At 41.8% G+C, this 13,106-nt stretch overlaps 1 protein-coding gene across 1 annotated transcript in view; it reads right to left on the reverse strand.

Annotated features, from left to right (window-relative positions):
• The window catches only part of tll (nuclear receptor subfamily 2 group E member tailless), a 38,691-nt gene that overhangs the window by 5,768 nt on the left and 19,817 nt on the right, over positions 1-13,106 (reverse strand). Inside the window, exons 5-7 of the mRNA XM_068225924.1 lie at positions 9,445-9,656; positions 6,010-6,141; positions 3,379-3,598 (exon numbers count right to left, since the gene is read on the reverse strand). Coding sequence (XP_068082025.1) covers positions 3,379-3,598; positions 6,010-6,141; positions 9,445-9,656 — 564 coding nt within the window. The remainder of the gene's footprint in view (positions 1-3,378; positions 3,599-6,009; positions 6,142-9,444; positions 9,657-13,106) is intronic.

A 13,106-nucleotide genomic window follows, 5' to 3' on the forward strand; every position in this document is an offset into this window, starting at 1 on the left:
GTGATCCGAACCGCGCCGCCACTTGCTCGTTAGTAGGCTACAAGTAGTGGTAGTAGTAAATGTATAATAATGTATAACAATTCCTCTTCCTCTGAATACTTCTTCTGAACGTATAGGAATTCTGTGAAATGTAAGTGTCGAGTAAAGGTCACTGTAACATTTAAGTTCACATAGCCTACAGTATACGAACTTCATGATATTTAAGCATTATGTCAACGCCCTGACAGTAGCGGCGATTGGGATTTAGAAGTGCAGGGGCAAATGTTTTAATGGACAGCAAAAAGTTTCGGCGTCTGGGAGCTATAGCAGGGTAGTAGCGGGAGGGGGGAACATCAAAATTGAAAAAAAATCTACAAAATAGTAAGTTTTTTATGTTCTCTGTGCGAATTGCAATAGAGACATAAAGGTTGAGTCTACCAACTTCTATGCAGTCATAATTCAATACTATACAATAAAACTTTTATCGAAGGAAGAATAATTACACACGTATTACAATTAAATAGAAGTTCAGCGTGATTATACAATTAAAATGTCATTTAGTACTTGACTACGTCCGTCTCTGTGGTGTAGTAGTTAGTGTGATTAGCCGTCACCCCCCGGAGATCCGGGTTCGATTCCCGGCTCTGCCACGAAATTTAAAAAGTGGTACGAGGACTTGAACGGGGTCCACTCAGTCTTGGGATGTCAAATGAGTAGAGGTGGGTTCGATTCCCTCCTCAGCCATCCTGGAAGTGGTTTTCCATGGTTTCCTACTTCTCCTCCAGGCAAATGCCGGGATGGTACCTAATTTAAGGCCACGGCCGCTTCCTTCCTTCTTCCTTGTCTATCCCTTCCAATCTTCCCAACCCCCCCACAAGGCCCCTGTTCAGCATAGCAGGTGAGGCCGCCTGGCAGAGGTACTGGTCATCCTCCTCAGTTGTATCCCCGACCCAGAGTCTGAAACTCCGGGACACTGTCCTTGAGGCGGTAGAGGTGGGATCCCTCGCTGAGTCCGAGGGAAAAACCGACCCTGGAGGGTAAACAGATAAAGAAGGTGAGTGCCAGACTGACGAATGCGTGGAGAAGGCGGGTGAACCATTTCAGTGTCTATGACCTTGGCAAAAATAAGCGGTGCCCCTGCTACCCTTTCACACACACTACACGCTACACGCTGCTGTGCGAGTCTCCACTACTTGCTGTGACGCTGTACGAATCGATTAGCCGCAACGAACGACATTTTGTGCTTATTTTTCTTAATAATTAAAGAGGTTCAAGGAAGAAATTATCTGAAAAAACAATAGGGATTTTTATAATTCCTAGTTTCATGCGAGTTTTTAAATAACTTAGCTTCTTCAATCTGCCGAATTTTTATTAAAAAAGTGGTTAAAATGGAATATCTCTTCTCGACTGCACTGCACCTTCCCTCGCCCCCCTTAATCACCGCTACTGCGGCCCTGACACAAAAAGTTCCCGATAAAATCACGACCGAAAGAAATGGAAGGTTTCTTGACTAGCTGATACGCGAAGCTTATCTGCACTTTACCAGTGGGAGGGTACAGTCACATCATTTGCAGCGTTAATCTCTGACGTGAAAGACAAGCCGACATCACCACAATAACACGCAGTTACCTACAAATGGCAGATGCCGCCCACCCTCATCGGAGGGTCTGCCTTACAAGGGCTGCACTCGGTTAGAAATAGCCACACGAAATTATTATTATTATTATTATCAATAAGAACGACCTTGTGTGTCCGTAAACAGGTATTTGACAAGTCAGATGTCTTTTTCACGCTGAACATGTCTTCCTTTGACATGCGTCTTCTACACATGCCTGCGGTACAAAACGTTGATGTGACATTTAATTGTGCGGATATGTTGGTGAACCAAAATGTGCAGGCCTTGCGAACGAGCTATAAGTGAAGTGCAGAACCACATTCTTGAAGACAACACCAGGAACCAGCGGAAATATTGGAAAGGACCAAACATATGGCTACACAAGTAACCGTGGAAGCTAGTATGTAGTGCGTATGATTATATAGATAAGAATAAACTGGAAAATAACTTCTTCTTCTTCTTCTTCCTGGTATTTTTCCCATTTTATTGGAGCCAGAACTAGGTGTGGACTTGCCTCACTTTTGCAGCCGGGTGCTTTTCCTAACGCCAAATTTATATGGAGGGATGTACTCACCATCGCATGGGTGCGTGATTAGCTCAGTAGCTTAGCTGCTGGCTTCCCACCGGGAAGGCTGAGGTTCGAATCCCGGTCGGTTATGAGTCGAGATGTACATCTCGAGAATCACTTGACGTCAGGGGCCATCCGGTCTTAAATCTCCGGCCAGAACCAAAATGAGCCTTACTGGCTCCAGCGAACCCAGAAATGACTGGGATAAGCTGCAGAAAACTCAAACTGTACTCACTATCGCGTGTTCCTGTGGTGGTTTGTGTTGTGATGTGTTGTACGAAGATGAAGATGTGAATTAAGAAGATCAGAAACACCCAGCCCTCAAACTGGAGTAATTAACCACACGCAGTTGAATACCCAACCCAGCCGGGAATCGAACCCGGTATCCTCTCGGACATATGGCCAGTGCACTGATTATTCAGTCAAGGAGCCAGACAAATTCGGAAAAGAACCAATTAAAGAAACAGGGAAAGCGTTGGATCTCACAGGATGGACTCGGTAAAATAATTAAACGAGGTCCAGCAATTTTCAATAAACGAGCAAATAATAAAAGTAGATTGCTTTATGTGCGATGCAATTCTTCGCAAAATAGGCCTATATAAATTATATAGTAGAGAAGCACCTTCAACTTCACAATAACATTACACAATAACGAATGCTACTTATAAAGTGAAGATGTTGACGATTGGAAGAGAATAAACGTGACAACGTCGCTGCTGGTGTGGAGAAGCGGCTGGATGCGAACTGGCATTCATAACACAAAGCGAGGCGGTCGTTAATGCTTCGTGCTTCTGTGCTTCAAGAACAAGTTTAAATGATAATATTCGCTAAAAATTGCTCTAAACGCTGCCTATAAATCTCCAAAAATAATTGAACTACGTCAGTGCGTTGACGATGCGTGTCTTAGACAAAATAAGGTGTAAGACAATAAATAGTTATGGAAAATGATAGCATGAATAAAGGTGTGCAAAGTCTGCCACGGATTCTTCTGTAGAAAGGTTCGTTCAGTCATGCATTGTGCAGGTGGTCTTAAGTTGTGGAATCTTAAGCCTTATATTTTTCGCCAGATGTCGCGATCCTAATTAGACCCCCTCCGCTTCGTTTTCCAAGTTTATTTAAGGTCTATGGATTTGCATCACTACATCGATCTTAATATTATACAATTTTGCAAAATATTACGTCTTTTTAGCATCGATATAACATGAGATAGACTCACCTGTCTTAAAAAGTACAATTGCGCGCAGACAAGCGTACTCGTGCTGATCAACTTGAAGCTGCTTAAACTTGTTGAGGGTCTCCTGAAACACCTTCACCTCGTGGAGCAGGGCATCTCGGTGTCCTAGAGCTACCACCATGTCGCTAAGCTCGATCGGGAGCATGAACTGCGCAGCGCCGAGGACAAACAGTTCCCTCCAGCTTTCCTCTAGAAGTAGAAGCTGAAACAGATGGCAGAAACTCGAATGACGCGACCAAACATCTCAAAATACGGTTCATATCTCTGGAAGGTTTCGGGAAACGATCTGCGCTGATCCTAATTTAAAATGAGCGTACATGGATCCAGATTGTACACGGAAATTGCTTTAATAGAAATTAAATGAAATATTAATTTTGATTAATTTTAATTTTCATATGAGTTAACACTCCAGTGACGAAAGCCATGGAACAGGTAGCAAATGTTGTACAGAATCCCTTTTAATCCTGTGCAAAACAGTAACTCATCAGGCATGACTTCACTAAGAAGGGATGATATCTGGGCAGATGCTCAGTGTTCTGTCTAACCTGTTACCTACAGTTTCCTGACAGTGCAATTTATTTATTTATTTTTATTTTTCTTATAATTGGCTTTACATCGCACTGACGCAGATAATGGATCTTATGACGACGATCGGATAGGAATGGGAAGGAAGCGGCCGTGGCCTTAATTGAGGTACATCTCCAGCATTTGTCCGGTGTTCAAATGGGAAAGCACGGAAAACCCTCTTCAGGGCTGCAGACAGCGGGGTTCGAACCCACTATCTCCCGAATACAAGCTCATAGTTACCCGCTCCTAACCGCATGGCCAACCCGCTCGGTGAGAGTTGCAAATGCACCTCTCAACCACATCTCATAAATATTCAAATATATTCATGCCGACCACTGCAACAATCGGAACTGCTCAAACTTGTCTTTGAACAAATTGCACTCGTATAAAACTATAATTGTGCACTATTCAGCTGGTTGATGATAGTCTTCAAATGAACTCCAAGCAGTGTCGCTCTTAGGTAGGCTAAAAGACGTGGTCAGAAGAACTAGCCGATTTCTTTTATGCCATGTGAACATAACCCAAATAAATACGGAACCACCACTAGTTTTGAGGAGCCTCTTTGTCAACCGAGTTTATGACGTTTGTACCATATCCGAATAATAATAATAATAATAATAATAATAATAATAATAATAATAATAATAATAATAATAATAATAATAATAATAATAATAATAATAATTCGCCTCTGTGGTGTAGTGGTTAGTGTGATTAGCTGCCACCACCGGAGGCCCCGGGTTCAATTCCCGGCTCTGCCACGAAATTTGAGAAGTGGTACGAGGGTTGGAAAGGGGTCCACTCAGCGTCATGAAGTCAGCTGAGTAGAGGGGGTTCGATTACCTCCAAAGCTATCATCGAAGTGGTTTTCCGTGGTTTTCCCCATTTCTCCTCCAGGCAAATGCCGGGATGGTACCTAAGTTAAGGCCACGACCGCTTCCTTCCCTCTTCCCTGGCTATCTCTTCCAATCTTTCCATCCCTCAACAAGGCTCCTGTTCAGCATAGCAGGTGAGGCAACCTGGGTGAGGTACTGGTCATCCTCCCCAGCTCTATCCCCGACTCCAAGTCTCACACTCCAGGACACTGCCCTTGAGGGGGTAGAGGTGGGATCCCTCGCTGGGTCCGAGGAAAAAACCAACCACGGAGGATAAACGGATTAAGAAAGAAAAAAAGAAAGAAGAGAGAAAGATAATAATAATAATAATAATAATAATAATAATAATAATAATACTGAAGATGGTACATACTGTACCTCCTTTGAATACTATAATTTGAGTACGTCCAGCATCTATAGTAATGCAACTGTAAAACATCTGAAGACCACAAGCGGGAAAGGGGAAATGCCACTTTTTGTTAAAATTTAGATAAATTTAATTTTATTGGTGAAAAAGGGTCTCTGCTGTCTCACTAGATTGACCACTTTTCAAAACGCACGGTGGTATTTTTTATTTGCCATAAAGTACTTGAATAAATTAGTTTTGAACTTTGAATTAGCTTTCCTGAAATACTGACATTTCCCCTTTCCTTCTCGTTGTCTTTATGCCAAATTTTATAAGTAAGATCTGCTGATTTCATGTAATACCCTACTGCCGAGCGAGTTGGCCGTGCGGTTAGGGCAGCGTAGCTGTGAGTTTGCATTTGGGAGATTGTGGGTTCGAATCCCACCGTCGACAGTCCTGAGGATGGTTTTCTATAGTTTCCCATTTTTACACGAGGCAAATGCTGGGGTCATACCTTTATTAAGACCAGGGCCGCTACCTTTATAGTCCTAGTCCTTTCCTATTCTTGCGTCGTCAAAAACCTTCGATGTGTTAGTGCGACATTAAACCACGAACAAAGGATCATATGATACTCAATCGTACATGCATACAAAACTGGATTTGAACGGGGGGTATCTATCCAACATTTATAGTCAAACTAAATTATTATTTTCATGAAGTTCAGAGAGAATATATATTTTATTTGTGGAGATAGTGTACATTGGCGAAAATTATTTATACAGTGTAGCTTTACTAGAAGAATATCTGGTAGAAAGTCATTGGTACCTGATCTCGGAAGTTGAGGCTAGTGAACGCGGGGACGCTCTTGGCCCACTTGACGTTCATGAAGAGCAGGCGAGCAGCGGATTCGCAGACCGCCTCCAGGGGCACTGGAAGACATAATGGCAGCTGCTGCATCTGGAATAACACAGACCATAGATCATATTTTCACAGTTGTGCTGGAGTACGTGTGGTTCCTAACACAGTGTAAAATTAACTGTCAAGTGTGATATATTCCCAGCAGGCTACTTGCCAATAATAATAATAATAATAATAATAATAATAATAATAATAATAATAATAATAATAATAATAATAATAATAATAATAATAATATGAAAAGGGCCTCTCAGACTTATGAAATACGATTAACTATAATGTTAATATGTTCTGAAGCCTACCTATAGATATCACCTTCCAGTTGAGGCTGCCACCTAGTAACCTATGTTGGAACTTCCATTTATGTTCAATTAGTAGGAAATGTAATAGTTTGGGGTTGGTAACCCTTTCTTTTTGGTTACTTCTATGGCTTGCTCCTACTGAACTTTATTCAACCAATCATAGCCCAGTCTGTCACTATAAAAGGAAGGGCCAGCTGCCTGTTAAAGATGATCTTAACTATGTGATCAGATCTCATTTCGCTTAAGGCAGCTGACGTGCTGGGGCAACGAGGTAGGCTTCTTCTTCCTAGAAAATGCGACTCTACAAAACATCAATTAGCTGACAGAGATACGTTTCCGCAACATTCTATGATGTAAAATTTATGGTTGTGCCGTACCTACTTCAGTTTTAATGTAAGGATTTTATTAATTTAGCTTAATTTTCTATCCTGTAGAGTTTTCCTAAGATTTACAAGCAGGGAATGTAATTGCTCTACGGAGTATAACGTCTTAAAATTAAGCACGAGTGTCGACCCTCGTTTCCCTCTTAGTTTCGTTTCTTGCGACTGGAATTTTCTAAATTTAATTGCATCTTTTATTTTTGGCCTTTCATTTTCCTTCCTTGTAGTCACGAGAACTTGGGGTTGTTATTATATATTTATCTGGGCATCATGACCCCATTAGGTTTTCTTCTTAAGCTTTGTTATGGGATCGCTTGGTGTTTTTCAGCATCGCCTCTCTCTTTAATCTGTTGATCTATATTTCAAACTTTTCTGATCTTTTAGAATTTAATTTCTTTGGACTATATTTGTATCATGAGGAATTTTTTTATGTTCAGGTGTGCTTTATTGTTACTTCCATTGGAAATAAAAGGACAACGAGTGTTCAGTAGAGTTTATTAGGGTATGTGAAGGCTCGTGGGCCTTGGAATTTGGGAGCTCAATTCTCCCCTGTTACTAGCCCGCCTGGTATCCATGATCATTAAGGTATTGAAGTTTAAACGGTCCGACACCATGGTTAGCCGTTTCAAGTCCCATTGGTCGAAACAAAATCACCATCAGCATGTTGACCGGCAGGGTAGGGGAGGTGGTATATGGTAGGGGAGGAGGTGGTATACAATTTTTAACCACTAGATTGTGTGCCAAAAGCCTGGATTAAATTCTAAACCTCTCCTCAGTGCTCACATGGAGTGAAGGCGTATGAGGCTGTTGATGGTGATTCGTCCGTCGGATGGGGACGTTAGGCCTTGAGCAGACCCCTTGGTGCTATTCGACAGGGGTAGGCTATATGCCGGCACCGAGTTTTGCCCTATCTCTTCCTACTATCATATATCACGTCATTCATTTCATCTCATTCACTCATCCGATGAGGTTGTCGTCAGGAAGGGCATCCGGTCATGAAAACCCGCCACGACAGATTCATCTCACCTCATACCCGACCCCGTAGAGAAACGGGACAAGGGTTGGACAAACAATGCTACTTTTCTTTCTACTTGCTTTATGTCGCACCGACACAGAGAGGTCTTATGGCGACGATGGGATAGGGAAGGCCTAGGAGTGAGAAGGAAACGGCCGTGGCCTTAATTAAGGTACAGCCCCAGCATTTGCCTGCTGTGAAAGTGGGAAACCACGGAAAACCATCTTCAGGGAAGCCGATAGTGGGGTTCGAACGCACTGTCTCCCGGATGCAAGCTCACAGCCGCGCACCCCTAACTGCATGGCCAACTCGACAAACTGAAAGAAAAAGTGCAACCTGATGGTGTCCTTAATAATTGTTTGGATAGTTGGAGGTGTAAGGACCGAGCAAGTTGCTATGTGGTTTGGATCACGTAGCTGTCAGCTTGCATTCGGGAGGTAGTGGGTTCGAACCCTACTGTCGACAGCCCTGAAGATGGTTTTCCGTCGTTTCCCATTTTCTCGCTAGGCAAATGCTGAGACTTTACCGTCATTAAGGCCACGGCCACTTCCTTCTCACTCCTAGGCCTTTCCTCTCCCATCATCGCCATAAGACCTGTCTGTGTCGGTGCGACGTAAAGCAGATTGAAAAAATAAGAAAAAAGAAAGAGGTACAAGGAAAATACAAGGGGAACTGAACCTACGTCCTTCCGGGTGGATCAGTGGTGGAGTGTGGGCCTCCAGATCGCAAGATCATGGTTTATAAATATTTCCGTGATACGTAATAGGTTAATAATAATAATGAGAATGAATAGCTCAGATAGTAGCTTCCCAATGGTTAGAAGGTCCAGAATGGGGTGTACTCAGGCTGAGAAACACAAATGTAAAACAAACTAGGTTAAAATTCTACTTTCGGCCATCTTAGAACAGTTTTTTTTTTCTCTTCAGAATTTCTCCTTCATGCGAATAATGGAATCTCATATAAAAACCTTTTCCAAATAATTTAAATACACACATCGCTCACTGGCCATCAGAGACTTTATATGTATCTAGTAGGACTAGACGGGCCTGTTGGCAACAGTGTTCCAAGAAACAAAGCAACAACAGCTACAACACAGGATTTGAAAGAAAGATTGAGCAAATTTAGACAGGATTTTAAAAATATAGAAGGCATTGTCTATTGTTGAATAAAACTGGATGGTGGTGGTGATTATAGCTTTAAGGGAAGGTACAACATACTAGGCAATAATACTCTCGTAACACATCAGAGGAAAAATGGAAGAGGTCCGACCATTCGAAAAATGAGGATATCAGGAGAAGAAAGCGAAGGGCCACGAAAGGCCACGAAGGGCGTGGAAATGAGACTCCTTAGGCCTTTTGAACCGTCGGGGTCGGATGAAAGAGTGTTCACCAAGGGAGGTTAGGAGGGTAAGGTGAAAGCGTCGTTTCAGCTAGGAATCCGTGGTCGCCAACATACGCTCCCAAATTGAGAGGCTACTTAGCGGTAGCTTCAAGTGAGTGGAGAGCACTGCATACTCACACTCCTACTACACGAGACATTTAGACAGAACATAACGCCTCCTCGTGGATAATAAACCGTGACAAACAGTTTTCTGAGAAAAGACTTGTTTTGTCCTTGTCTCTATAATTGAAACTATGAAAATTACCTTGGGTGGAGGGACGCAGAAGAAGGCGGTGGAGGGCGGTAGATCTGAAGGCTCCGTGCCGCTGCCCTTGGGGAGCGCTAGGTCGAGTACCGGCGGGTGCATAGAGGATAGAGGTGACACAGAGGGTGGCGTGGGTGAACCAGGTTCCTTGAAGAACAATGCCATCTGGCGCCGCAGCGTCGAGTTCCTCGGCCCACGCTCGTGCTGGACGGCTGTAAAAAGATTCGCATTATATTGCATTATAACGACAAGCAGCTTCTGAAATAGAACAAGTGGCTCTAAAATATTGAAGAAACTGGTCATATTCATATATGTAAATGTAATGAAACGATTTGATTAAACAAACACAAAGTGAGAGAAACACACTGATTTTGAAAGTACGCCATCTTTACTTTCAACACAATTATAATATTAGTGGTTTTACGCCTCATTAACTACTTTTACAGTTTCCGGAGACGCCGAGCTGCAGGAATTTCGTTCCACAGAAGTTATTTTACGGGCTGTTAAATCTACTGACGCGAGGCTGGCGTATTTAAGCACCTTCAAATACCACCAGTCTGAGCCAGGTTCGAACCTGCCCATTTGGAGTCAGAAGGGCAGTGCCCTACCGTCTGATTTGCTCAGTCCGACTATTTTCAACACAATGATAGCACATGTCCTTTCAGTGATATTTATAAATAGGATGTAAATATAGCCAATAATTTCGAATGTTAAATCTTGTAAAACTGTTAAGATACTGGACTAATCTGTCATTGAAAACACACTCCATTGTGGAGGTAGAAAAATTAAAAAAAATCTCTTTCCTTCTATATATATTATATTTTGAATTAGTTGAAAGATTATTCTTTAACATCAAAATCGCAGACTCAACCCTGATAAGCACATTAAACCAATTTCTATAAACGGGCATACAGTATGATTGACATCTCTTGATAAACGCAGTGTATTTGAAGGCCAGAGGGTAGAAGCATTATACATCTATTTTTGTCAATTTCAAGATTATGATGCCATCTGGTGGTTGAATGTAATTGAACTGAGGATATAGCGATTAAATCCGATGATACAGGGCTGTGAAATACATTTTCTGATCAAAAGTATTCTGACTCTCCTGTACAACAATAAATAACAAATGATATACAAGGAGGCAGGGAGGTTTATTTCGCTTAGTGCGGCAAGGGAACAGCAACATATGTAGGTCAGGTAAGCTTAGTGATATTCAACATGGGGGTGATCACTGGTTGCCACATAGGTAAGAAATCTGTAAGGGACAATGCTAAACTTACGAATGTACCCAAATGGACTGTCAGTGACGTAATTGTAAAAGGGAAACGTGAAGGTACAACCACAGTACAACCACGATGTGGTCTTGACACCTAGGGGTCAACAAACGTTAAAGAGAGTAGGGGGAAAAATCGTCGGTTGTCAATAGAAAGAATCACCAGGAAATTTTAAAGTACTACGCAAAGTACAACCAGTCCCAAGACTGTGTGTCGAGAATTGAAAAGAAAAGGGTTTCAAGGTTGAGCAGATGCCAATAAACCAAATATTTCCTCTCTTAATAAAAAGCGCTGACTGGAGGGGTGTAAAATGATATGCTACTGGAACAATGGACACAGATAATTTAGAGTAATGAATCACGTTATGAATTGTGATAGTCTGATGAGAGAACTGGGTATGGAGAATGCCCGGAGAACGTTATCTACCTGAATCTACCAGAAGCACAGCAGTAAAGTTTGGAAGAGGTGACATAATGATGTGGAGATGTTTCTCATGGCATGGACGACCTAGCACTGTAATCGCACATTTTAACACATTTTGAATGCTTTCGTACCGCCTACCGTCCAACATCAACACGTTATCTGGCTACAACTCTTTGGGAAGAATGGGATGCCATTCCCCTGGAAACGTTCCGACACCTGTGGGAAGTCAGGGCTGTAATAAAGACAAAAGGTGGACCAGCATCATATTAATACTACTAACCGTGAAAGATCACCGTTACGCTACAGAAGTGGACACAAGTCTACGAAAAGTGCCCGATTTTCATGTAGGCTGGCTTTATGTGTATGGAAGTAAGGATATTTTGTACAAGGTGATGTTTTAGCTTTAAAACAGTGTTTAAATCAACAAGGTAACATTAAACTGATACAGTAAAAACTTTCTATACCGGAATGTGATGGTTCCTTTCAAAACATTTCCATCTTAACACTTTATTTTGGAGGAGGATTGACCTTTTCTTTCTCTTGTTCCTGTATCACTTTCATTTTATCCTTCAGTGAAAAACTTTTATTGGTACGTTTCAAAAAATTCTACAAAATGATCAGACGAAAACAGAATGAAATCACACCATAGCTGCAACTCCTAGCTCAAATAGTGTAAAACTGAGAGACGCTGCAGTTTCTAATTTAAATCATTTGTGGGATAAACAAAAGTTCCCGCTTGTTGCTAACACAAATTTAAATTTAGCCTATTTGTTATCATAGGAAATAAACAATAAGCCGTGCAGGGCTTGACGGCATTTCCTTATTGACATTTTCATCGTTCAGAAGGTGGCAGTAGACAATAAAATGTTAACTGCATTATCACAAAATACAGAATTAAATAATTGTAATAACATTACAGAGGCCTAATCTTGGACTGAACTGAGAATGAATTGCTTACATTAATAATAAATACCCGAATACAGAATGTGTGCTTCACAGTTCTTCGTTTCCGCGTTTTTAGTTAACTATAAGCTGTAATAAAATGTATAGCCTACTAAATCTTCGCCTTAGGGCCGGTACAACCATCTGCTGGTAAGCTAGATGGCAGCTACCCGGGAGTGTAAATCAGCTGGTACTCTGGCTTGCGTGCCATCACCTCCGCACGGGGTTGGCTAGACTGGTGTTCAGGAGTTCAGCAACTTTTCGCTTTCGACTGAGGTGCTATCTATCGTTAAATGTATGAATTTCATTTCGATTGTCTTATTTTCCTGTGCTTGCATCTGCTGATTATCACGAACAAGCCTAACAAGGGGAATGTGTAGAGTTATGGACAACGATTTATGTCAAGCTTTCGTGAGATTAATCTATGAGGTTCAAAATCAATACCTAATTGGGTTAAAAAAACTCGAGATTTTAAGGTTTACATGTTCTTATGCCAATTATAAGCAAGGCCATTTAGATAACGTTTCGGAAAGTATTCCCGTAGTAGGCGCTCGCTCCAAAATAGAAGGCACGCAGTTTCTCTTTGTCTTTTTAATTGAAATTAAATTTATTTTCCTGCCCTGTCGCTGTCTTTCACTCTCTTTTACGTACTTCCATATACGTATATACCCACATCTTCGTTATGGACCTATTTTCTTTGAGCATTCTATCTGCAGGCTTTGTGAATTGATTATCTACACGATCCTCTATTTGCAACTAGATTTGTGACCTCGTTTAGTTACACATGCTTCCATTTATTGATAATGTTTTACATCTTATTCTTATTAATCTGTTTACCCTCCGTGGTTGATTTTTCGCTCGGACTCAGCTAGGGATCCGACCTCTACCACCTCAAGGGCAGTGTCCTGGAGCGTGAGACATTGGGTCGGGGATACAACTGGGGAGGATGACCAGTATCTCGCCCAGGTGACCTTACCTGCTGTGCTGATCAAGGGCCTTGCGAGGGGATGGGAAGATTGC

The sequence above is a fragment of the Anabrus simplex genome, chromosome 1 (assembly GCF_040414725.1).
Source record: "Anabrus simplex isolate iqAnaSimp1 chromosome 1, ASM4041472v1, whole genome shotgun sequence".
NCBI lineage: Eukaryota > Metazoa > Arthropoda > Insecta > Orthoptera > Tettigoniidae > Anabrus > Anabrus simplex.